General features: G+C 42.1%; 2 protein-coding genes across 31 annotated transcripts in view; one reads left to right on the forward strand and one right to left on the reverse strand.

The window, feature by feature from the left end:
• Window positions 1-12,097, forward strand: part of DCBLD2 (discoidin, CUB and LCCL domain containing 2) — an 856,719-nt gene extending 844,622 nt beyond the window's left edge. The window contains exon 20 of one of the 2 annotated variants that reach the window (XM_067034824.1): window positions 11,798-12,097. In XM_067034824.1, the coding sequence (XP_066890925.1) occupies window positions 11,798-11,934 (137 nt within the window). In that variant the 3' untranslated portion in view covers window positions 11,935-12,097. The remainder of the gene's footprint in view (window positions 1-11,797) is intronic. The other variant, XM_067034822.1, reaches the window with a different exon arrangement.
• The window catches only part of ST3GAL6 (ST3 beta-galactoside alpha-2,3-sialyltransferase 6), a 78,790-nt gene that overhangs the window by 9,021 nt on the left and 42,415 nt on the right, over window positions 1-27,354 (reverse strand). For 17 of the 29 annotated variants that reach the window (XR_010840799.1, XR_010840797.1, XR_010840798.1 and 14 more), the window contains 4 exons: window positions 23,456-23,533; window positions 18,087-18,190; window positions 16,973-17,036; window positions 2,161-2,256 (listed from right to left, as the gene is read on the reverse strand). Coding sequence is in view for 22 of the 29 variants with exons in the window: in XM_067034840.1 (XP_066890941.1) it covers window positions 2,161-2,256; window positions 16,973-17,036; window positions 18,087-18,190; window positions 23,456-23,533 (342 nt within the window). In the remaining 7 variants the exon portion in view is untranslated. Of the gene's footprint in view, window positions 1-2,160; window positions 2,257-16,972; window positions 17,037-18,086; window positions 18,191-22,347; window positions 22,469-23,214; window positions 23,285-23,455; window positions 23,534-27,354 lie in introns of all 29 variants that reach the window. The other 12 variants (XM_067034836.1, XM_067034835.1, XM_067034834.1 and 9 more) reach the window with 4 other exon arrangements.

Genomic DNA, 27,354 nt, shown 5'->3' on the forward strand with positions numbered 1-27,354 from the left:
AGGCAGCCTTAGTAACACCTGAAATGACTTTCATAATGTCTTTAATGGCATTTTCCCACAAGGGCCTGGCGTGGTTCTAGGGGACCAGATTTTAGACAATTATAAAGAAATTTGTGAGTGCTTCAACATTGTTTTGTGGATAAATTTTCACAGCTTCCTCAAAATGAATAATCAACAGAAAATAAGGTGACCACGCTATGCAGAAACCCTCAGCTTATAACCCAGCAAAACGCCCAAGCACTGCCAGGTCATCCTAATGCATTGCCCAGCGCAAAGCTTTCCCACTCTTCAGAAGACTATTCATAGCCATTCCCAACACACACAAACTTTATCCTGGACAATGACCTGACTTCACCCTTTCAATGAGAAAACGGAACTTGAAATGTCTGCATTTCCCCACCATTACATCTATGGGACTCTTGGTAGCTGTAACCACAATCCCAGCTTTCCCTTCCACTGCGGAGATAACCACACTGGTGTTCTGGACCCCATCCTCTCTTGTTACCACACCAACCTCCTTATTCACTTCCATCAGTTTACTAATAGGCTTTAGAATCTATCTTTATAAAAGGAAACAAAATAGAAAATCTCCTTTGAGTCCATAATCATCTCCAGTGACTCATTTCTCAACTCCACAGTGAAATTTCTCTCAAGAGTTGCTTCTACTGGTTTCTCCACTTTCTCACCTGTCATTCTCTCCTCAAACCACTCCACTTGGGCTTCTCCCTCCGCACCGTGCCTCCAAATCTTCTGTCAAGAGTAACTGAGCTTCAGCTTGCCAGTCCAATGGTGAACTCTGTCCTCATCTTACATGACCTCTCACCAGCCTTTGTCATGCTTGAAACCTCCCTCTGTCTTAAAACACTGTGCTCTCTTGGCTTTTGTGATCACCTTCTCCTGCCTTTCTTCCTACCTCACTGGTGGATCCTCTCCAACTCTTTAACTCCTTTTTCTTTGCTCAACCTTTAAGTTTTGACTACTTCAAAGCTCAGTCCTGGGCCCTCTTCTCTATCTCTCCCTGGGAAATCTCACCCAGTCCATGGTTTAAGTACCACTTACAGGCTGTTTGCAATGAAGATTTTAACCTAACTGCCTACTTGACTTATCCACTGCAAATCTAATAAGCATATCAAACCTGGTATGTTCAAACAGTAATCTTGATTCTCCTCTAAACCTGTTCCTACCCTAGTCCTCCCCAACTCAATGAATGGTACCACTATCCAGCCAATCTCTTAAGCTGAAAACCCAGGAGGAAGTATCCTGCGTTCCTTTATTCCCATCTCTGCTCACATCTAATGCATCAGAACATCCTGATAACTCTACCTCTAAAACATGCCTCAGTCTAGCCCCTTATCTCCTTCCACGCCATAACAATCCTGTTGCAAGCCACCGTTCTCTACCCAAATGTTGCAACCTAACTGGCCTCTTCATTTCCACAGCTTGTCCTTCCTGTTTCATTGTCCATGCCATCACCAGGGTATTTTAAAGACATAAACCAGATAGAGTTCCTCTCTTGCTTAACAATTTTCAAAAGTTTTCTGTTATACTTAAAATAAAACGCAAGCTCTAATTGTAGTTTACAAAGTCCTACACAGCCTGCTCCTTACCTACCTATTCAGCTGACAATTGCACCACCTCCCCAGCCTGCTGCCCTCCAACCTCACTGGTTTTCTTCCTGATGCTCTTAAACCTAGCATCATACCCTCCTGAAGACCTGCAGTAAACATCCTCTCTGTCTGTATTCCCTAGTCTTCATATGGCCGGTACTGTGTGCTCTTAGGTCCAGTTTAGATGTCTCCCCTTCAAAACAGTCATCAGTTCAAAAACAGCCACTCGGTCATTCTCTATCACGCATGTTTTAATTGTTTGCATGGCATTTATTACTACATTTCTTTACTTAATTACTGTTTTCTTCCCCTTGTTGGAACGTAAGCTCCATGGGGAGCAAGACTGTGCCTGTCATATTAAGGGGATTTCATAAATATTTGCTAAACAAATGACCTGAAATCTAGGCCTATTCCAGCCAACAACTCGAGTAATGTGTAATGTACTTAAACATACTACAGCGACTCTACTTCCTTTTAAAACACAGTGGTACTAAAGCAGGAAACGGTAGTCTTTTGAAACAATTCCAGGTTAGCAAATAGAAGACATATTTACCTTATTATTACATCATAGGAGTCAATTTTTCCTCCTAACGTCTTATTCTTCAAAACTCCTCCATTACCAACCACCACACATTTTTTACATGGCACACTGTTGGGCAAATGACAAGAGAGAGATTTGAGCCATCTTTTACAAAACTGGGTGATTCCAAGAACCCATTCATACTTAGAGGAACCCAATACAAGATTTCACTTGTTGCACAAGTAGAAAAAGAACCAGTTGTAACTTACAGGTCTAGGGATGTATTAGAAAGATATAAGATTCAAGAAATAACATTCCATAGGAAGTATATCATTGTTAGCAACTATTAACACATATCAGTTCATATACATCCCCTCATTTGATTCTCATAACCACCCACTGAGATAAGTAAGCCTGATATTCCCATTTTACAAATGAAGAAATTCAAAACACTGTTAGGTGATATTTCAAAGTCATACTCCAAAGAGGTAAAATTAGGATTGAGCCCAGACCTTTGGACTACAAAAATACCCCTCAATATAGGATTCTGCATGTTAATATTGATACAAGTGTGTTTCATATTAGATGTGTGTGTATGTTCCATCAGCATTACCCATTCCCCTGAGATTCCAGCTCTGGGTTACTGCTGCGTCTTTTAAGTTTGGAGACAGACAGTATAGAATCTGGTTGGCAAAGTGCAGCTTCCTTGTACCTGTCTGTGCTCACTTCAGTTCCCCAAACAGGTACTTGTTCTTGGGGCTTAACCAATACAAAGGAAAAGTTTACTGTGTGTTCCTGGCAGAGCTTTAAAGTAGGATATGAAGTGGGACTTCCCGTTGCTGACCAGAATCAGCCTAGGCCAGTGGATTATCTACTGTTCAGCTCTCACCCAACGTGGCCTGGCCCTCAACATAATAAAAGCCATATATGACAAACCCACAGCAAACATCATTCTTAATGGTGAAAAACTGAAAGCATTTCCTCTAAGACTAGATCAAGACAAGGATGTCCACTCTCACCACTTTTATTCAACATAGTTTTGGAAGTCCTAGCCACAGCAATCAGAGAAGAAAAAGAGATAAAAGGAATCCAAATGGGAAAGAAGAAGTAAAACTGTCACTGTTTGCAGATGACGTGATACTATACATAGAAAATCCTAAAGATGCTACCAGAAAACTACTAGAGCCCATCACTAAATTTGGTAAAGTTGCAGCATATAAAATTACCACACAGAAATCTCTTGCATTCCTATACAGTAACAACGAAAGATCCACAAGAGAAATTAAGGAAACAATCCCATTTACCATTGCAAAAGAAAAGTATACAACACCTAGGAATAAACCTACCTAAGGAGGCAAAAAACCTGTACTCAGAAAACTATAAGACACTGATGAAAGAAATCAAAGATGACACAAATAGAGAGATATACCATGTTCTTGGACTGGAAGAATCAATAATGTGAAAATGACTATACTACCCAAAGCAATCTACAGATTCAATGCAATCCCTATCAAATTATCAATAGCATTTTCCACAGAATTAGAACAAAAAATTTTACAATTTGTATGAAAACACAAAAGACCCCAAATAGCCAGAGCAATCTTGAGAAAGAAAAATGGAGCTGGAGGTATCAGGCTCCCTGACTTCAAACTATACGACGAAGTTACAATAATCAAAACAGTATGGTACTGGCACAAAAAAAGAAATATAGGTCAGTGGAACAGGATAGGAAGTCCAGAGATAAACCCACGCACCTGAGGTCACCTAATCTATGACAAAGGAGGCAACAATATACAATGGAGAAAAGACAGCCTCTTCAATGAGTGGTGCTGGGAAAACTGGACAGCTACACGTGAAACAATGAAATCAGAACATTCTCTAACACCTTACACAAAAATAAACTCAAAATGGATTAAAGACCTAAGTGTAAGACCAGATACTGTAAAACTCTTAGAGGAAAACATAGGCAGAACATTCTCTGACACAAATTGCAAGAAGATCTTTTTTTGATCCACCTCCTAGATATGCGGAGGGGGAAGGGTAAGCTGTGATGAAGTGAGAGAGTGGCAGGGACATATACACACTACCAAATGTAAATTAGATAGCTAGTGGGAAGCTGCCACATAGCACAGGGAGATCACCTCTGTGCTTTGTGACCACCTAGAGGGGTGGGATAGGGAGGGTGGGAGGGAGGGTAACGCAAGAGGGAAGAGATATGGGAACATATGTGTATGTATAACTGATTCACTTTGTCGTAAAGGAGAAACTAACACACTATTGTAAAACAGTTACACTCAAATAAAGATGTTAAAAAATAAATAAATAAATAAATAAGTAAATAATTTTTAAAAAGAAAATAAAAACAAAACTAAACCAATGGGACCTAATTAAACTTAAAAGCTTTTGCACAGCAAAGGAAACCGTAAACAAAACAAAAAGACAACCCACAGAATGGGAGAAAATATTTGCAAATGAAGCGGCCGACAAGGGATTAATCTCCAAAATAAACAGCTCGTGCATCTCAATCTCAAAAAAACAAACAACCCAATCAAATGAGCAGAAGATCTAAATAGACATTTCTCCAAAGAAGACATGCAGATGGCCAAGAGGCACGTGAAAAGATGCTCAATGTTGCTAATTATTAGAGAAATGCCAATCAAAACTACAATGAGGTATCACCTCACACTGGTCAGAATGGCCATCATCAAAACATCTACAAACAATAAATGCTGGAGAGGGTGTGGAGGAAAGGAAAGCCTCCTACACTGTTGGTAGGAATATACATTGGTGCAGCCAGTATGGAGAACAGTATGGATATTCCTTAAAAAAACTAAAAACAGAGCTACCATATGATCCAGCAATCCCACTCCTGGCCATATATCTGGAGAAAATCAAAATTCAAAAAGATGCATATACCCCAATGTTAACTGCAGCAGTATATACAACAGCCAGGACATGGAAGCAACCATCAGTGGAGGAATGGATAAAGACGATGTGGTGTATACGTACACACACACACACACACACACACACACACACACACACACACACACACACACAATATGGAATATTACTCAGCCATAGAAAAGAATGAAATGATGCCATTTGCAGCAACATGATGGACCTAGAGATTGTCATACTGAGTGAAGTAAGTCAGACAGAAAAAGACAAAAATATCACGATATTTATATGTGGAATCTAAAAATGTGGTACAAATGAACTGATTTATAACACAGAAAAAGAGTCACAGCTGTAGAAAACAAACTTATGGTTACCAAGGGGGAGAGGGGCAGGGAAGGGATAAATTGGGAGATTGAGATTGACATATACGCACTCCTACATATAAAATCGATAACTAATAAGAACCTACTGTACAGTACAGGGAACTCTACTCAATACTCTGTAATGACCTATATGGGAAAAGGATCTTAAAAAAAGTGGATATATGTCTATATATAACTGATTCACTTTGCTGTACATCTGAAACTAACACAACAATGTAAATCAACTATACTCCAACGCAAATTAATTTTTTAAAAATCCATCCAACTCCAAGCTCTCGCCACCACTCGGCCAGGCCTGGAGAAATGACAAAACAGATCATGTCCTTCTCCTCTCGGGGACAAAGCTACAGAGGAGAAGGCTGTTGAGATTGTCCTTGCAGGGCCCTCATGACATGGAAGTATGAGGAAAAAACTGTTTCTCTAAGAACCATGAAATCAGCAGACCAGATGAACTCCAGACCGTAAGGCTCTTAGGAGAGTAATCAGTAGCAAAATTGCACAAATGCTGTAGAATATTTAAATGTAGAGAACACAGCAATACAGGAACTACTGAAAGGAGCCAGGAGTTGGTTGTGTCAGGTTAAGGAGAGACAAGATACACATTCCTACACATGTAAATTTCCCTTTTTTATTTAGAATTTGTTTAGTTCATCTATCTGCTTGATGTTTTTACACCTTAAACTTTTTAAAAACACTTTTTTTATGTTTTGAGACTTTCAGCTCCCCAATATTAAAGAGTCATGCATAATCAGTGTCTACTTTGTTACAAAAACAAGAAGATCCAGGGTTTCACAGATGGTACTAATGGGGGCTGGGGGGCAATCGTCCAACAGGCCCTCCTTGAGTCTGTACCCCCAGACCTCCTATGATGGACATGTCACAATGTGTTCTAGAGAAGTTTCTTTCCTAACTCTGCTTGTCTTTAACTATGAAAGTAACATTTCTAGGTGCTCCTATATGCAAGTTTGATAGAAATCCTAATTCCAGGAAGCTCCTCTGCCCACGGCGCTCTGCAGCCATGTGGCATGGAGAAGGTGGGGATGCTGGTCAACGTCAAAACCCTTTTCTCTCTGGGTCTGCAGCCATCCTCCTGAGCAGACCTAGCCCATGAGGGCTCTACAGCAGGGAGCAATTCCCATGCACACAGCTTACGTGGTTCCTCCTTCCATGACCTCACGGCCAGTTTAATGCAAAATCAGAGGCTGAACCTTGCTCTATCTCCCCACGAGAACACTAAGTGAGGCTGGGTACCAGAGAGGGAATGGCTAGGAGTGGACAGGATGGAAATAACAGCTCTGTATTTGTGAGGTCACCTGTGTGGAGGTGAAGGAGGAATATCTATAATTTATGGCATGTAGACTAAAATCCCTCTCCCTTCAAAGAAGGCTAGAGGCCACTCCCCTCCCAGCAACCATCCTGGACTGGGGTCCCCAGCCTGAACCAGGCTTGCCTGACTCCGATACCAACGAACATGCCAGGGTGGGGCCAGGAGCACAGGCCAGCACTGTGTGTCTCCAGAGTTCTTATCTTGCAACCTCAACAAAGGACTCCTGCCCCACAGGCCTAATCTCTGAAGCTGACCCCAGAAAGAGGGAACTCAGCTCAGTCCCAGACACAGCCAGTTCCATAAACACTCAGCCAGAAGTTTCCCTCAGTGTTATCTGTATCAGGCAGAATTACAGTTGGTAATCAAGCCCCAGATCACGTGTGGCCAAAAGAGCATCTCAATACAAGAAGCTACCATCTGTCATACTCAGGTCACATCCCTGGTCCCCTCTCAAACTCAAGGTCCTGAAACTTCTCTCACAAACCCTAACAAGCCTTCCAGCCAAAAGAAAAGGGGGAGTTAAGGGTGCAAGCAGATCTGTTTCACAGGAGCCCCAAGGACTGGTTACAGAGAGAGGGTCATTCCTTCTATTCAGCCTCCTCCCGCTTGGGAGAAATGGAAAGAAATCACATGGACACTGCCTCGCCCAAGAGAACCCCAGCTCCAAAGACGCTTTACAGTTCCATGGACACCGCATTTTTAAAATTTCACTTTCTTTTTTTTTCTCTGTCAGCTTTGTAGGGGGCAGGTGGAAAGGGGAGGGCCCTTCACCACAGGAAAAGTTTGCTGATGTCTTTAAAAGGAAATCTCGTCAATGAAATTTTACTTTTCCTCTTGGCAAGGGATGTTGCAAAAATCCACACACTTTTCTGAATATCATACATGACACTAGAAACTCCTCAAGGGGTGTGTCTAAGACTACTCTTAGGCAATAACATCTTCTCTGCAGCTGGTATTCAGAGTGACCCCATGATCCTGGAAAATGTGAAATGGAACAGATCCACGGTCTGAACCACGTGCCTTGTAATTCACTGCTTCCCTCCCTCCACAGCAGGTACCCCCATATTACCAAAGGAGTGATTCAGCCTCTCCTTGGCTTCATCTACCTGGCCTGGGCTCCTGGCTTCCCCTGTTTCCTTAGTGTGAATCAATAACTTCCAGTGTCCTTTGGGTGACTGTATAACCTCAAGATATTTAATTAACACAACTTTCATTCACAAAGGGCTGCAGTGAATTGTGAATCCCTAACGGGCAAGAATATTATATTTCTGCATCCTCTAATCTAAAATTTTGTTTTTATTTATAAATATATTTCTATTTCTGCATCCTCCAATCTCAAACTCCCTGATTCACAGGTTGTGCATTTTAGAAACTGATTTGGTTGTCACCTTGAGTGTGACTTTGTAGCTGGAGAAACAGGTAGCTGTTCTTCCTTCCTCCACTCTGGAAACAGGTAGGGAAATCCATGTGCCTCAAATTGCTCACCCAGAAAACAAGATCATTCCAGAGTGCCTAAACCTGTTAATGGAAAATCTGGAAAGCTGCTGAAATAGTAATGGTAAGAGGTTACACTTCCCCTAGGTGAAAGCCATGTTTCTCATCAAGTCAGGCAGATCCAGAAGAGTTACTAGCCTATGCAGAGTGAAACATCAACATCATCAATGTAGAGAAAGTAAACCTGAACTGCCCACTTCCAGTGATCTGTGATCTGTCTTCTGTTCTAAATGCTGTATGACTCCTTTCAGCAGCAAAGTATACATTGAAATGTATCACTCGGGGCGTGCCTGGTGGCGCAGTGGTTGAGAGTCCGCCTGCTGATGCAGGGGACACGGGGTCGTGCCCCGGTCCGGGAGGATCCCACATGCTGCGGAGCGGCTGGGCCCGTGAGCCATGGCCGCTGAGCCTGTGCATCCGGAGCCTGTGCTCCGCGACGGGAGAGGCCACAAGAGTGAGAGGCCCGCATACCACAAAAAAAAAAAAAAAAAAAAAAAGTATCACTCTATCTTCAATCTCTGGCAGATCTCACTGGTCATATTCCCAACACCCATTACCCCTTGCACCTTTGCTGGCAGAGCCCTGCTTTCACAAGCCTAACAGTGGTGAGTGCGTTCCTGTGCCAATGGGTGGTTTAGATGTGGTCACATGAACCATCCCTGGGCAACAAGATATTAGGGAAGTCTGTTCAATGCCCTGGAGAAGATTTTACCCCCAGGAAGAGAATGGTTTGAGCAGAACACTGATTTTATCTACCCATCCTTTCTGCTTAGATACTGACATGTGATAACAAGGTTAGGGCAGCTGTAGTCGTCTTGCACCTAAGAGGGAAAGCCAGAGAGAGCCACCAAGAAGCTGCCCTGACATTACTGAGCCACTAGGTCAATCCCATAACCGGAGCCAATCCATACAGACGTGCAGGTGGTACCCAGTACGTCGGCACTCCCTCGGTTTGTGCAATGCAGCCTGTGCAGACGTACGTGGCCTGCCCTGCGAGCTAGATCCACAAACCTGATTCTGGACATCTGAATTCACACATCTATGTGATACGGCAGACGATAAACATCCACTTAGTTCAAATCACGCTGCGTTAGGAATAGTGCTACTTGCAGCCCGGAGATCCTAAAACCCTGTGCATTGGACCGGGGCGGAGATCTCAACAGCTAGCTCTGGGATCCCCTGCTCAGCACCTCTGGGAACCTGGCCTCGTGACCTAACCTCTTGGATCTCAGCATGCCCTTTGACGAAGTAAGGGAATCACTGAGGTCTCAAATGTTGTTAACCTATGTCGCACAGAGCCACCCGTCAGTTCCTCCGGCATGTGTACCATGGTTTCCGTATCTCTCTCTATCCAACATCTGACCACAGCAGTTGCTACAGAACACATATGTGTCCCTCTCTGCCACAAATGACTACTTTGTTGATGTAGAATCACAACCTCCCCTCACCCTCAAGTCCTCCTCCTGGCTGAAAATGCTGCCATGTAAAGAAACTGCAAAGCAGGAGGATGGCCAGAGCAGTCATGCAGACACTGATATATCCCTTATAGAGCCTGGGCTCTTTTTAATAAGTACACTGCTGACGGCTTAAGTTGTCAAAGACCATGCTCCCACCCTGGCTGGTTGCCAATGTAACCTGGCTCTGCCACTGCTGACATAATGGATTCTGCCTGGGTGAGCGACTAGGCAGCCTTCGCAAATCCCCATCCACTTAGCAAGCAACTGACTTAACACAGGTGCTTCCATTAAGTAAGACATTTATGTTTAGTTACTCTTTAACCACCCATGCAGGACTCAAGCGCTCTTCCCAGAATCTGGGGTGCTTGCGGAGTGCGATGGTATGGCTGCGGGAGGAGAGCTGGTTCCTGTATTTTAAGCGGGAGCAGAGATCTTGTGACCCAGGATTTCGCTGCTCTGGCTGTGGGAGGATGTGCTCCCACTGAGGAGAGGGCAGCAATCCCCAGGACCAGGGTGCAAGCTGGTGCTACAGAGCTCCACACACAGCCAGGAAGGGTCAGGACCTCATAACACGGGCACATTTTTAGGTATTCTTTCTCTGTGATGCAATTCCCTTAAAATATCCTCAGTCACTAGTGAAGTTTATCAAAAAGCACGGCCACATTGTGTGAGCTGTGCTTTGGAGATTAACAAGGAACAGAGTCCTGAGAAATCAACAGCGACAGCATAGGGAAACGATGGCAAGAGGACTAGAGGTGTGTCACTCCAAACCGTTTGTTCTAGGTGTGGCATCATGTGGCCCTCCGAACAAAGTGGCTGGAAAGGAATCTAGAGGGAACCTCAACCATCCTCCCTCCTTTTTAAAAGCTTTTTTTGAAATTGAAATATAATCCACACGCCCTAAAACTCACCCATTTAAATAATAAAATTCAGCAGGTTTTAGCATATTCGCAAAGCTGCGCCACAATCACCATTATCCAATCCAGAACATTTTCATCACCCGACAACGACACCCCACAGCCAGTGGGAGTCACTCTCCATTTCCACCCCCATCCCAACCCCTGACTGTGGCACAACTAATCCACTTTCTATCTCTATAGATTTGTCTATCCTGGCCATTTCCTATAAATGGAGTCATACACTATGTGATCTTCTGTGACCGACTGCTTTCACTGAGCAAAATGTTTTCAAGATTCACTCATGCTCAAAAAAAATTAAAAAAATTAAAAAAAAAGATTCACTCATGCTCTAGCAGGAATCAGTACTGCGTTGCTTTGTATGGCTGAATTACATTCCATTGTACGGATATGCATTTAATTTATCCATTGAGCAGTTGCTGGACATTTGGTTGTTTCCACTCTGGGGCTATTATGAATGATGCTGCTGTGGACATTCGTGCACAAGTTTCACGTGGTCGTATGTTTTCAATTTAAGCTTTCTATTTTGAAATAATTCTAGATTCACAGGAAGTTGCAGAAATAGTACTGAGAAGTCCTGTGTAACCTTCACCCAGTTTCTTCCAGTGGTTACACTGACTTAATGTAGTAACTTAACTTTATTAACTAGTAAAGCTGACATTGGTATAATGTGCATATACAGATCCACCTCCTCTTTTGTAAAACCAAGGTTCAGAAACTCTGAAACTTGCCCAAGGTCCCAGAGCAGTTTTACGCCTGAACTGCTGACTCTAGCAACTTTTCACCAGTACCGAACCCTCTATTTCAGATGGCCCATGCCCCCACCACCTGCCCTCCCCTCTCCCCGACAAAAAAATAAAAACAAACTTTTCTAAGCTATCCTTTTCTATCCTTAGCACCACCGCTCCTCTGCTGCCGAAGTTCTGGTCAGACAGCTAGTTTGAGTATTCCCATAAAAGGAGGAACATGGAAAAGAAAACAAACACGAAAAGATTAATCATTGTTTTTAAATGGTTTGTCATTCTGGAACTAGCTAGAGGTGGTGGTTGCACAATACTGTGAATGTACTAAGTGCCACTGAATTGTTCTCTTTAAAACCGTTCATTTTATGTTGTGTGAATTTCACCTTAACAAGAAAGAAAACTGATTTGTTAACATTTCTTTGAGACTTTTTCTTTTTCCCACACTTAGGATCCTCTGGCTCAGCAGCAAATTACAGAGAAGGCCAACTGGCATATTTACTGTGCATGATCTTCAGGATGAGAGTTGAGAAAAGAAAACTTTTTCAGTCGTATCTATTCGGAGAAGATTCTATCCAGATCATTTAAGAGGCAAAAAAAAACCCGCACACAAAAAAAACAAACGAAAAACCCTATTTAACATACATCTGTTTTGGTGAATTTATACATGTACCCTGGAGATGTTTTAGTTTAGCTCTGTAAAAGTATTAAAAATGGTTTGAGGTTAAGGATAAAGGCAGAAGCCACATTACATAATGGGGCGGGGGGGCGCGATTTATAGCCCTGGAAATCCTAAAGAATATACCCAAAAGAATTCACAGTTCCAGAATTCTCTTCCCCTTACCTCTTGAGATGACACTCAGTCTAAGACATTTAACTGTGGAGTCTTCTGTTTTTGTGCTGCTGATTAAATGCAAAGGGAGGAACTGGAGAAGAGTGGAAGTCTGGAGACCTCTTAACCTCTATGGACCTCGTTAGGGGATTGGACTAATGATCTCCATCCTTCCTGCCTCTGACCCTCTCTGTGACTTTACTGTGCTTTTGGGTCTGGGCTTCAGTCCACACAACTGAGCAGGAACAGGTGAGGTGAGGTAACTGCGATTCTTTAGGGAACAGTTTAGCAGCCTCAATATTCACCCCATCCCAACCTGCTGGACCATTGCTCAGGAGAGAAACTCAGAAAGAATATTTTTTTAAAAGCCCAAGATTAACCCTCTATTAAAAATACAGACCAAAAAGATAAATAAAATACAATGGGGTATGTAAATGGCCTACCATGTGTTCTCATCTTTTCACAGGGAAAATTGAGAACGCCTATCACAAAATTAGGGCAAAAGGCAACTTTCTATAATGAAAATACTTTTTCGAACAGATGTGATTACAAGAAGGGAGGCAAATTATTACGATTATTACTAAGTGACCAAAAACTTTGAAAAAGAACAGATTTGGTGGGGCGGGGGGGATGGAGGGGTTAGGGAAGAGGGGAGGTAGAGCAAAGAAGCAGCATGGAATTGTTAAAACTCCTGGGCTCTTCCACACAGAGTTACGGCCAAACATGCACACTCCTGTTCCCTTCCCTCTTTATTTCTGGCCCAAGTTCTTCATGGTAGTGACTTTAGAAAAAGGCTCTCTCTGCCTCACTGAGTTACTTTACTTACATTACCTACAAAGGTGGCATAAATAAGACCTCACAAGAAACCCCGCTTCAAAATGATCTGCAACACCAATATGTTTCAACAGCTTTCATTTCCAAGAGAGAAACCACAGTTGGCTGCTTCAAGCACCGAGCTAGGTTGGTATAGTGTTACATAACTGACTTTAGAATCTTGAATATTTCCAGGCACAGAAACAGAAAATGGTGGACAACACTGATAGAGGCTACATTTTCCAGTCCACCTTCCAGAAAGGCCTTGTGATTATACCCCTAGCCAATGGGATATAATTGGTGGTTGCTAGAAAATTTTTAACCATCAGTCCTCTTTGGGAGAGAGGCAGGTGATGGGGAAGCCCTTGTTTGCAGTGTTTGCCAATTTCCATGGTATAAATATATTCCCACCATGGCTAATTTCAAGCTTCTACCTTGATGGCACTGAACACGGACTTGGGAAGAGCGGCAGCTCTCACAAGTTGGTACCAACAGGCTCCAGCACATCACTGGCTGTAATAAAGTGTTATATGTAATTTCTGGGAAATGTCCTTAAAGAAGGAGGCAAGTCTTAATGGCTGGGAGCATGCCCTTCCGCCTTCATCCTCCCTGCTGGCCAGAATGTACATATGACTGGTGAAGTCCAGCCATCAGATTGGACCATAAGGAGGAATAACAGAGTCACAATAGAGAAGCCTTGGTCTCTGATGATCAACAGCTGCTAAGCTGGCCTGAGACTGCTTACCTGCAGGCTTCATTTACATGACAATTGTAAGAAAGAGGAAAAGTTGTATCTTGCAAATGCAACTGATATTTGGAGTTTTCCCATTCACAGTAAAATCTATCCCAAGGGCATCAGGCATGCTAAATGAGATAAGTAAAGCATTCAGACTTTTTTTTTTTGCAGTGCGTGCACGGGCCTCTCACTGTTGTGGCCTCTCCCGTTGCGCAGCGAGGGCTCCGGATGCGCAGGCTCAGCGGCCATGGCTCACAGGCCCAGCCGCTCTGCGGCACGTGGGATCCTCCCAGACAGGGGCACGAACCCGCGTCCCCTGCATCGGCAGGCGGATTCTCAACCACTGCGCCACCAGGGAAGCCCTAGGATTCAGATTTGAAACAACAAAAAAAATCTGATCCTTTGTGGGAGGGACAAAGAGGATAGAAGGCGAACAGAACAGCCAAAGGGGGAAGGGACTTGAAAATGAGGTTCTCACCTCTCTCCACCTGAGCCCCTCCTCTCTGACCTACAGACCCCTACAGAGAGTGAGCAAGCCTCGGCCAGCAAGGCTTCCTCCTGGTACACGAGGGCCACAGCTCCCAGATCCACAGTGAGGGCTCAGGGAGGACTCCCCCACTAAGGGCGGTCCAGATCCTCTGCCAGAGAAGGACAGACTGTTCTCACACCTCTTTCTTCTACAGCGTTTCCCCAGGCAGAGAGGAGAAACGGGAAATGTATAAGGTTATTTGTGGGATAGACTGAGTTGACTCCGAGGCAGCGACAGGCAGGTTAGTGTATTCTGCCTTTCTGGGGTTTACTTAAAATATATTTATTGCTCAGGCATGGGCTGGCCTGTTATGGTCTTTGGATTGTACCGTGGGCTTCAGACAAATGTAGAATGACTTAAAATGTAGGTAAAATTTATTATTACACATGAACTCCTCCTGAAAGTTAATATCTAAATGAAGATAATATTGTCACAAGTATATTCTTTTACGTGGGCCTCTCTCACTGTTGTGGCCTCTCCCGTTGCAGAGCGCAGGCTCCGGACGCACAGGCTCAGCGGCCACGGCTCACGGGCCCAGCCGCTCCGTGGCATGTGGGATCTTCCCGGACCGGGGCACGAACCCATATCCCCTGCATCGGCAGGCGGATTCTCAACCACTGCGCCACCAGGGAAGCCCTGTCACAAGTATATTCTTATCCACTTTCAAAACACTAGAGAAGTCTCTAGGGACCAAGTCTGCACACACGACACAAGCAATGCAGCAATGCTGAGTGTCTAGTGCATCACTGTCCTCACTCTGGGAGGATCTTACAGGGATAGTCTCCATTCACTGTAGACCTGCACAGTTTCTGCCTGTACATTGATGGTACTTCCATCTCTTAACAACTTCAGACTCAAGAACCTTTGTGCAATCAGCATGATTTTCAGTGCTTCCTCACCACCCACACCCACCTCCCTCCCAGTGCTAGTGATGCTGAGAACCCGACATGGTTGACGGTGGGAGCGGGGAGGCAGGAGGAAAGGGTGGGGAGCAGCCAGACCAAGTCAGCAAGCAGAGAGGAGGCAGCCTGGCTGAGGCACATACAGATGATGAATACCTGTGCAGGAAGAGGCTCTGAAAGCAATTAAATAAAGCACGGCTAATTCTAAGATAAAAACCAGGCAATGACTGAAGCCCGCGCACCTGGAGCCCGTGCTCCGCAACAAGAGGAGCCATCATAATGAGAAGCCTGCATGCCACAGCGAAGAGTAGCCCCTGCTCGCCGCAACTAGAGAAAGACCATGTGCAGCAGTGAAGACCCAACACAGCCAAAAATAAATTTTAAAAAAACCAAAAACCAAACTTGTCACAAAAAAATAAAAAACAGGCAAGAACAAAAGTTCCAGTCACGTCCCATCAAGACTCCTGACAGTATCTCACATTTACAGGGCCAAGGATTTTTTTCAAAGCTTTGCAGATACCTGCTACAATTATTTAAGGTATTACCATTATCACTGTTAAGTCAAACATCCAGCCCTGGATGGACCAACCCAGGTTCACATCCTGGCTCTGACATTTACCAGCTCTAACAAACTATATATGTTTGCCTGGCCTCAGTTTCTCAATTTAAAAAATGAAGATCATCAACCATACTTTGCAGAGTGGTTGTAAAAATTAGAGAGAATTGATAAAAAAGCACACATGCCAAAGGTGTGCATAAAGCAATATCCTACAGATGCGAGTTGTATAAATTTTTGTTAGAAAAGAATATATGTGGTTGCTGTGGATATGCAATCAAAAATTGAAATCGATTAGGTTGATGGCATAGTTTTAAATTATAAAAAGTACAAACTGAAATGAACCAACATTATTACATAATCTACACCTCAATAATCTGGGCCCCTGACAGAGAAAACTTAGATAAATTCAGACAAAAGCTAGCACTGCTCCTCCAGCTCTGTTCTATAAACTATCTCCATTTTCACACCTCCGTCTACTACCCCCACTTCTGCACCCACCAAAAAGCACCTCTATGCTCTTGGTAAGAGGGGGAATTCTGCCATTTTCCTTTTTAATGGAAGCCTCACAGCTGCAGATCACCCTTCTCATCCCACTGGACAATTGGCCAAATTCTAAAGTACAGCTTAAACCTTTGTGAAATAAGTCCACCTCTGTACAATAAGTTGAATTGCCAAGAAGTCTGTCTTTGGCAACTCAATTCCTAAGGGGTTAAATGGACACCAAATTTTTCTAAAAACTAAACTGCCTTTTGTAGTCAGAAAATGTGTATCTAAGCAAGCTGTTCACTTCCCTCAAATGTAATTCTGAATAAAAGGAAGAGAGCTGCTTCTGAAATCCAATATTCAAGTGAAACAGAAAAGATCCTCATGAGGGAGCAGTTTAGAAGATGTATGGGGAGGTATGGGAACCATGCCATGGAAAGAGGCTGTGAGCTGATTAACAGGGAGTGTGAATTAATTCTTCAGTAACAACAACTTAGAAAAGATGAACGTGGGTTAAAAATGTCCTGACTTGGTACTAGCATGGCACATCATCAAGACTGTGTGCAATCTTTTGAGCCAACCAATTATGCAACTTCTAAACTATATTTGTAGTTTGTTTACTTCAAGTGTCATAGAAATAACTCCTATGCATTTTAGTTATGCACAAAAGCTATGGAATCTTCCTGAGTGAATATATTTTACACTGGGGTACATGTTTTGAAGCAACTTAGCTAAAAGTAAAAGTAAAACAGAAGCAAGAAAACAAACTCACTTGTCAAACTCATCAAAGAGATCACAACTGTGCAGTTTTGAAAGAGCAAGTCGAAAATATTCGGCTAGAAAACAAATGGGAGTATTAGGAATAAAAGCAACCATGACTTCTTAGGTACACAGTAAACCACCTTATCCACTGCCCTCCCCAAAACCCACTTCAAACTGGCATGGCCACCTGTGCTTTATTCTGTGGTGAAAATTCATGTTACAACTGCAATTAGCCAGCACTACTTAACAGGCGCACTCAAAAATGGTAAGTGCTCTAAGGACATTCTCCAAAAACCCCAGGAAAAGTAAGATGCTTAATCTAAAAACAATCATAACCAAAAATTAATCATATCAGATGATTCTGAAACTGACATTGGTATAGAAATCAATATTCTGCAACTTTAAACCTATTAGATTATCAAACTCTCTGCAATGTATTTTAAACACACACACACACACACACACACACACACACACACACACCACACACACACACACACACACACCAGGATCAGCTGAATAAGAAAAGTCTAACTCAGGAAACTATAGGCTTGTCACCGCCTAGACTTTCAGGGTCTCTCAAAATCTAGAATATAAAATTGTGCAAGGCAAAGCAGTTGTCAACAAGCAGAGGGAAAATCGTTTCATCATTAGTAAATGGAGTAATTCTCTCTAAATTTAGCAAAAATAAAATATCCTCTGATTAAATTAAAAGATTGACCAAGGACCTAGAATGTGCTGATGACATAAAATAAAACTCATAGGTAAAGAGGTGAAATGGGAAATAGGGAGGAAGTTAACTCATAGGGTTGTCTTGCTAATTCTGAATTGGAATAAAGTAAGGCATTGGAACTCATGAATAATACGGTGGCAAAACAAAAGTGAAAAGCAGTTTCTCAAAAACAAAAAAAATCTACTTTTTTTCATTCTTTTATTCCACACTGACTCAAAATGAATGGGGATTTATGAATTAAAATTTAATTCCTTTCACCCAATCCCTAAATCATATCCTTAGGAATCATTATGAAACAGAAAGATTAAAAGGCCTTAAAATTATATAAACATGTGATTCACATCAAACCCCACTCATATTAATAGGGCAGGGTAAGAATAATATTACTGACCTGATGTTCTTATCCCATAGGGCAAATCAAACTTATCGCTACCATAGAAGGAAGCAGTATTTTTAAAATCAGCTGCACACAGAAAAGGGTGAAACTGATGAAACCTGGAAGAAAAGGATAAAGAATGATTTTCCCAAATGTGTATAATATTTGCAGGTTTTTAAAATCACAACTGTAAATAACTGTAGTATGTCATTCCTATTGTTGTAGTAACTATACATGAATGTATAATCATTTTTAAGGTTATTTAAAAATCATCTTAAACACTATTTAAATATTACCTAGAATGGGATGTCTACTGGGACTACACACCCAGAAGGGAAACGCTTTCCAAGTAGTGAAACCAAAATTACGTAACAGCTTTGGGTGGGGAGTGGGGGGGGGGGGGGGGGCCACAAAATTTAAAAACCAGCAAACACCAGTGACAGCCATCTACGGGAAGACACAAAGGAAGAAATAAGGGAAAGTAAAAGTACAGATGCTGATCCACTCCCAAAAGAAAAGGTACCATAAAGCTGTTGTCAGCTGTGAAAATAAAAACACACTGAAAGTTAGAGGTAGCTAGAACTGAACTCTTTCCTGAGGTCACTGAATTAAAATTTACTCAAGAACAAGAACCACGGATATTTGTCTTCTTGTTGCCTGTCCTGCCCCCCTGCTCCGCTCAGGTACTCTCTCAGACAACAATGTTTGATGAGGCGCCTCTGTTTTCTCCCTCACTTTTAGCTCCTGGCACAGAGTAGGCAGACAACATACATTCAAGAAATGACTGAATGAATTTCAACTCCAAACTAATTCTTTATGGGACCATTATGAAGTAGAAAGAAATAAGTTTTTTTAATTAAAGAGAAGGAACAGGGACTTCCCTTGTGGTCCAGTGGTTAAGACTTGGCCTTCCAATGCAGGGGGTGAGGGTTCAATCCCTGGTCAGGGAGCTAAGATCCTACATGCCTCCGGGCCAAAAAACCAAAACATAAAACAGAAGCAATATTGTAACAAGTTCAATAAACTCTTTGAAAACGTCCACATCAAACAAAAAAAAAAAGAGAGAGAGAGAGAGAGATAAGGAAGAGGTAAAGCACATATCAAAATGCCATTTCCACCTACCAGGACTAGGTACTTGCAGAGCACGTCAAGCTAATCTTTATCCCATCCCCAACACATGGCCCCTTCTTTCGGCCTTATCAGTTTTGTTCTTCCTTAGTATAAAAATTGCAGGTGGGGCTTCCCTGGTGGCGCAGTGGTTGAGAGTCCGCCTGCCAATGCAGGGGACACGGGTTCGTGCCCCGGTCCGGGAGGATCCCACATGCCGCGGAGCGGCTGGGCCCGTGAGCCATGGCCGCTGAGCCTGCGCGTCCGGAGCCTGTGCTCCGCAACGGGAGAGGCCACAACAGTGAGGCCCGCATACCACAAAAAAAAAAAAAAAAAATTGCAGGTGGAGATAAGAGCGCCCCTGGGGTTTCAGAGGCTGCATGACAAAACGGAAATAAACAGCAGTAGAGTAGGGACAAATTAGCTTCAGCTTGATCCTGGCTTTGCTACCCAGGAATCACTAACCTTGGCAAGTCACAGGAGCTCAAGATCTTTCGAGCTGAGCTAAGAACTTATACCATATTCAGACTAAGTAAAGAGGTGAGAAACTAGCCCTTCCTACTCGAGAAGGGTGTGCATGCTAGATTCAGTTGTGACAAGTGTTAGCAGCCTCAGGGGTCCAGCCAACTTCAAAAGGCCATTATCTGTATCAGGGTTGATCCCTAAGCTTAGGATCTGCTCTGGGAAGAGGAAGTGTCAGGTCACCTGACTTAAGATTGAGAGGAGATTCAAGATCTTCCCAGGCTTCCTTGGGAAAGTAAACCACAGATGACTTTGCACCTTGAGGTGAAAGCAATAAAGGATGCTATTCTTCGGAGTTCGTGGGAGTGATAATGATGGTAACTCATGATTAAGTCTGCGGCCGGTCAGACCTTGTACTAGGTGACTTACATTTTATTTCTAAATGAAATAACTGTTAAGCACTGTGGCAAAGAACGGTGGCCTGCCATTTCAGTAAACAAAGGATGTTGAAGCCCATCAAGGCTTTGGCTACTGCAGCCGCCCCCCAACTGTGCACCCTGAGGGGAATTCAGGAGGAAGGAAAACAGGATACTGGCCCCAGACGGCTGAGGTGCAAATCAAAGGAAGAATTCCAATAATACAGTTTCTTGCATCTTCCCACACATAGAAAAGGGGTAAATTCATTATCTTGAGATGTCTGGTTTTTCTTTAATTAGCATTAATCTTTCTTTTTAATTTTATTTATTTATTTTTGGCTGCGTTGGGTCTTCGTTGCTGCACATGGGCTTTCTCTAGTTACACTGAGTGAGGGCTACACTTCATTGCAGGCTTCTCATTGCAGTGGCTTCTCTTGTTGAGGAGCACAGGCTCTGGAGCACAGGCTCAGTAGTTCTGGCTTATGGGCTCAGTAGTTGTGGCTCGTGGGCTCTAGAGCGCAGGCTCAGCAGTTGTGGCGCACGGGCTTAGTTGCTCCGTGGCATGTGGGATCTTCCTGGACCAGGGCTTGAACCCATGTCCCCTGCATTGGCAAGCAGATTCTTAACCACTGCACCACCAGGGAAGTCCAGCAGTAATCTTTTGATGTTCGACTCCCTGTTCTTTTCTTCCCCCAAACTCCTATAAATCCTGGCTCGTCCCTCTTTGGAACAGTCCCTCAGGGCTATCTGAGAGGCTGGCTGTATCCCAGGCTTAAGTCCTCAGTATGGTCCCAAATAAAACATGATTCTCAACTTTTAGGTTGTGCTTTGTTTTTTTCAGTCGATAACTCCATGTCTCACACAGAGGAGGGGCTCAATAAGTATCTGCCTTATCTGTAATAATTATATATTATATCATATTATATTACAGTATATTACATTATAATGATCATCTTTGCTGGTGTTACTCCTACAAAAGCCTGGAAAGGAAGGTAAATTCTACTAACCAATTTAGACTGTGGATAAAAAAATGTGGCCTGCCATTCCAGTAAACAAAGGATGTTGAGGCCAGCAAGCCTTCAGCCCACTGCAGTCGCCCCAGATGGTACACCCCGAGGGGGATACACGGTGGAGAAAAACAGGATGCTGCCCCTAGATAGTTAAGGTGCATATCAAAAGAAATAATTTCAATAAGCCCAGACTCCTGCATCTTCCTATTCATAGAGAAGCACTAAAATCATTAACTTGAGATGTCTGCTTTTTTGTGATTAGCAGTCATCTTTTGATACCTGACTGTTAAGGGAAACACTGACTGAAACGCCTGCCCTGACCAGGCAAAGACAGTAACAATTTGCATGAGTTATTTTAGGACAGGAGGTCCTGGTAAGGAACACGGAACTAATGAGCCACCACCAACCGGAAGAATTCGGGAAAGTTCAAAAAGAGAGAGGAGACGCCAGTCCACATGTCCTACCGATCTCCCAGAATCCTCCTCGCTGGAATCCATCTTGGCTGAGTGATGCGTGCACCACCAGAAAGGACCCTGAGTCGGAATGACTGGCCAGAGACAACCTGGAAACGAATCCCATCACCATAAACCCCGAGACTGCGAGCCACGTGGCAGAGCAGTCCTCCTGGGTTCCCTTACCTGCCGCTCTCCGCCCAGGCGCCCCTTCCCAATAATGTCTCTTGCTTTGTCAGCACGTGTTTCTCCTCAGATAATTCATTTCCGAGTATTAGACAAGAGCTCACTCTAGGACCCTGGAAGGGGTCTCCCTTCCTGCAACATGACTACATGTCTGTCTTTTTCAGCAAAAACTCCTATATTTCCTCCCTTACCTCTTTGGAACCGTTCCTCAGAGCTATCTGAGATGCTGCCATCCCAGACTACAGTCCTCAGTAAGGTCCCCAAATAAAACATTCTCAACTTTTAGGCTGTGCATTTTTTTTTTTTTTTTTCAGTTGACGAGACAAAGAAACCGAAGCTATAAAAAGTGAAGTAACTATTATCTGGAGTCACTAACCCATACCTGACAAAGATGAAACCACACCCAAGCTCAATGCTAAGGAAAAGTGTCCTCTTCATAGCACTGCAGGTAACTCTGCCAGGTTTCCCAGCAAAGCTTCTCCTGATGGCTACTGCAAAGGAGGGAGCTCTGCCTCCGGGGAATACTATTCACACGACAAATGTGCAGACTTACACACCTGCTGAGCAATCTTTTGTAAATACTTTAACCCCTTTGGGTTTTCTCAGAAAGAAAACGCCTTTTCTCTCGAAAGCTGAAGAGTACCTTGATTCTGGAGTAACACTTTGAAGCTGCAGTCTGCAACCCATAGGTGGCTCATGAAGTCGATTTTGCGAGTCACGATCAGCTCAGTTTTTAAAAGTGAATAGAACAGAATACAGGGTATCTGGAGTAGGAAAGGTAAAAATTCTTTCTTTTTTTTATTATTAATATGTATGGATACTAAGTTCCAAAGCAAAATGTATTTCTTACTATGGGTCATGGTAAAAAAAAAAAAAAAAAAAAAAAAGTTTAACATCACTCTTCGAGTTTTGCAGTGGTCCTAACTGGACACACACCCACAGATTGACTACAAGCTGCCGAGGCACACCCGTAGTCAGATGTAAAAATATTTTATGTATCTAAAGTTTTCCAGAAGGTTGGCTGATTTTTAAAGGGACCTGTAGCCCCAAAAGGTTAAGAACCAGTCATGGAGAGATACGGTAATACGATAAAAGAAAATTAGAAAAGACAATGTTAATTTTAGATCCTTAAAAGATAAAATGCTGAAAAGCTTGTATGTGTTTTACACACTTCAACATGCCCAGACCCGACTGTCACTGATTTCTATTAATCTGGAAGCATTTTGACCAGCACTCTATCAAAGCAGTGGTGACAAAGGAAAAGAATATTTATGGATGGAAGGGTAAATTTCTGTACAAGTCCTGACCATAATGAACAATCATTATTTACATTCTATGTAGTTCATTAAAAGTCTGTGAAAGGCAAATATCCACTGTAAACTTTAACCTAGAAGTTAAATAAAAATAACAAGGGTGGAAAATAACATGGGAACAAGGGTGGGGAAAGAAAACCCTAAAAGGACAGTGCACTCTTTTATGATCAAACACAAACAGACCTCTCTAATCTCACCTGTGTGAAAAGAATACTGGTCTGACTGAGTTCTTCAATGCCTTTTCTTAAAATATATGCAGAGTTCTGACTAAAAGCACAAAAAAGACACAGGATAGTCAAGCTCTTCCTTAAATGTAGGATAACCACATTATGTACTTACACTGCTAAGATTTGCATGAAAAAAAGTAAACAAGCGTGGAGAATGATTACAAACACATTTTGAACATTTTGTGTGCCACGGTTTCTTTTGTATTTTTACCTCAGGAGAGAGGCAAAAGCTGGCTTTGATAAACAAGGCTGGATCTTATTTCTCTTCTTCATTTCCACAGGTGGCACCCTATGAGACAAAAATAGCGTCAGTCAGAAACCAGAACTAGGAAGACAGCCCAAAGGGAAGAAAGCGCCCTGGGAACCCACGCGGTGCCACCAGTGAGAGGCTTCTCAGGCAGGGAATAGAAACGATCACTGCAGCCCCCGAGGTATGACAGAAGCTTCTCCTAAGTCCTGGACACATTTGAGGATTCCTGGATGCAAAGCAAGAGAGAGTGGAAAAGGCTGAGGTGATGAGTGACCCAGAAGGGTCAAAGAGCAGTGACTCAAAGGACCCTTTGAGAAGAACTAGGGTCATCACACTGTGGAAGGCAAGACCAGACTCACGTTTTAGAAGTTTCTGAAAGCCTGAGGCACGCACAAGGCTATGTAGGTCCTCTGTGCCACACGCCGGGACACCCACGGGCAGCAAATGCCACAGAGACACTGCCCCGAGCAGGTTCCGTAGCCCCTGCCGGTGCCCCGGGGACTCCCCAAATCCCACCATTTAGAGTCACATATCTAACTCCCCTCTATTCTTGGCACAGGTTAGGCGCTTGTGTGTCCCCTGAATGGAGCACTTGTCTCCACAATTTCAAAGGGTATTGTGATACAAGACATAGCACAACAATGAAAACAAATGAAGGGGACGGGGGCAGCAGGACCCAGACTCAGCCAGGAAAGAGCAAACCAGCCTAATATAACAAACTATTAATGATCATCAGTTGTGTGGGGAATTAATCTCAAAAAGAAAATGAATCAATTTTCTTCTGCAATCACAGGATTCAAAGAGAAACAGCCTAAACCCTTCATGGACTGACTCAACTTTTAAACTTTTTTTGGTACAAAATCCACAGTTAAAACTGCTAGGTTTCTGAACTCTGAGGCCAGATGCAGAGAATCATCTTTTGTAAATACCCCAAATGGCAAAAATCTCTTGATTTATATGTAAGGAAGGTACATAAATATAGTGGGCCAGGACACCAAGCCACAAAAACCAAATTATAGTCAGAGGACAAAATAAAGTATAAGATATTACTTGGTTTCTAAGGTTATTAAACCAGAAAACAAACTATTTGGGGATACTGTGAAGACTGTGGGTGTTTTTTCTTAAAAAAAGACCATTACTTGTCTTAAACAGTTTTTAAGGAAGCAAATTCCGAGGTAATTTCCAGCTCCGAGGTAATTACCAGCATCCGAGGTAATTTCACAATACTTTTCTGCGTCTGGAGTAATGTGTTAGCTTAGCAGTGACATGAACGTTCCCCAAACTCTGATGACAAGAAAAATGTGCCGAATTTGGACCCTTTTCATTGTCTTCTTTATCATTTCCCCTGTGACCAAGAATAGGATTTGTAGGGAATTAGCAATCTAGTAAACTTCGTGCTTTCTTTTCTGTTCTTGACTTCCATTACTAAGTACAGGACAGAGACAGAAGTGGCAGAGGTGAAGGGAGAGATGCCTGCAGTAGGATCGTCATGTGGTATATAATCAGACTTCTAAGATCTATGGCTCATTATTTAAGTCCAAAACTTCAAAACTTGTGTCCAAACCGACCCACCTGGCACTGGGTTTTTCCAGTGACCATAAAGAGCATTACAATCAACCAGTGATGAGGTTAAATGCAGAAGCATCATTTTTTTTAATCTAGTAAAACAAAACAAAACCGAGAAACATGATCTAGGATCTACTATTCAAACACTGGCAAAAAGTACAGAACTTTTGTCTAAGACAAGAAGTTTTTATGTGGTTTATTTTGACATCCTATACTCACCACTCATTCAGGATTTAAAGGTCATCAAAACTTGATTCCTCACCAAAGGACTGACAATAGGAAAAAGGATACCTCGAGACTAACAGGCAGTTGTCCTCCAGGATTACATTATACATTTATAAGCTAAGTGATTTGGGTTTTTCAAGCTGTTGTCCACATCAGTTTTTCTGCTCTGGTCATTTGCATTAAGATGAAGAATGTTTTTAAACATGTCTAATACATAGTAGCAATTTCTGAGCAAAAATCTGGGAAACTCAAGCAAAGGAATTTCCAAAAATACCAGACTTCTGAATTCTGAGTTTTGAAAATATATTTTGAGGAGAAATAGACATAGTCTAATTTGATGCCTTTAGTGTTTTTGAATCACCCCTCCTCAGGGTTGAAAAACTGTTTTGTGTAACTGAGGGTACTGTTGGTTCAAACTGTGTTAGTTTACAGTTTTTTGCAAACATTGTAGAATACAGCAACATGTACATTAACTTTTTCTCTATTTATCTTTATTATAGAAAATATCTTAGAATGTTCTTGATAGAGTAGCACGGTAACGATGGTCTCACACTTGGTGTGAATGGTAGTTTAGCAAAGCATAGCTCAAGGATTTGCAAAGTTAGGAAGAAGGACAAGAGAGCCTCTCTCCCCACCCCCATCTAAATATGAAATTTGGTAAATTAGAATACTTTGTAAAAAAAAATTCATATTAATTACCATTATGTACGAGACGTTTTGTTTTTAATCACATTGAAGATAATCGGCAAAGATTTTTTCCTTAATGTTTCTCCCGAGTGTAGTACTATAACAAAAACTTAATGCTAAGAAACATTTTATATGCACCTTTGAGTAGGCAATTTAATCTAGACTATCTAGTTTTCCTCCCATGATAACTAATCTGTTTTTAGTATCAGCAACATTTGGCAAGTTTATTTTTTAGATTTAAACTGTGGTTCATCTGTTCACTTTTCTAGAAAAAAATCATTCTCATGAGAAAAAGCATAAATTAACAAGAAAGGAGAGTGACTCGATCTGCTTTTAGAAAAAGAAATGTTTAATCAGCTATCCTGTATTTGGACTTATTCAGGTGTTAAGAAATTTAGGGAGGTATAAGGGGTTGAAAGACGACAGTGCTCTTTTTTTTGTTGTGGTTAATCTAACAGACCAGCCTTAACTGTGGGCTTGAATCCTAAAAGGACAGTTGCCACAGTGGGACACAAGGAAATGTTTGGTTGGCAGATGAGCACCAGTGACAGCCAAATGGAGGGACATACTTGCATGGTCAGTTTATTCTCTAATTCCAATAAGTTCTTTGCTTTCAGAAGCAAGAAAACATTTCTTCTCCCCTCCCGCTACCCCACCCCCTTTTTTTAAACACACCACAAGGAAAGTACAGACAGTTACGCTACCTCAAACCCTTTGTGACACTTGTAGAAATCAGTAGATTTCTTTTAGATTAGACAGAATCATTTTTTTAATCTCTTGACTTGTTTTCCTTTGGTTTGAAAAGTTGTGTTATACTCAATTGACTCTAGCAAAATTTTGTATGTGGTAGCATAGCTTTAATTTATCCTCTTACAATGCTGTTCTGAATTTTCTTTTGGTATTTAAAAAACAAAACCTGTTGCTTAGAAGCCATGAACTATTTTACTTTACTTCAACTTGTCAAAATTTCCTTGTTTTAAAAAATGATCATCTGGGTTCACTCAGGAAATGCATGTCAGGAAGCTTGTATTATAAGTTGACGAGTTGTGATGTATCAGTAACTGCTGTTACTCCTTTTTCAAAGAAATATAATTGATTTTGAAGTTTTCTAGATTGTCCCATGCTTTGTGACTAATGCAAAGAAATCAAGTCCTGTGTGGTATTTATTCTAGTCATTTCTATTCAGGCTATAAACTGTAGCTAACTTTTTATTTGCAATTAATTTATTCTAAATAGAAAATAACTATTTTCTATTTTCAAATATTCTATTTGAAAATAGAATAGAATACTATTAAATAGTATTTAATACTTTTAAATACTAAATAGAATAGAATACTATTTCTATTTTCAAAATAGAAATACTTTTCAAAATAGAAAAAAAG

This window comes from Kogia breviceps, chromosome 5 (genome assembly GCF_026419965.1).
Source record: "Kogia breviceps isolate mKogBre1 chromosome 5, mKogBre1 haplotype 1, whole genome shotgun sequence".
Lineage (NCBI taxonomy): Eukaryota > Metazoa > Chordata > Mammalia > Artiodactyla > Physeteridae > Kogia > Kogia breviceps.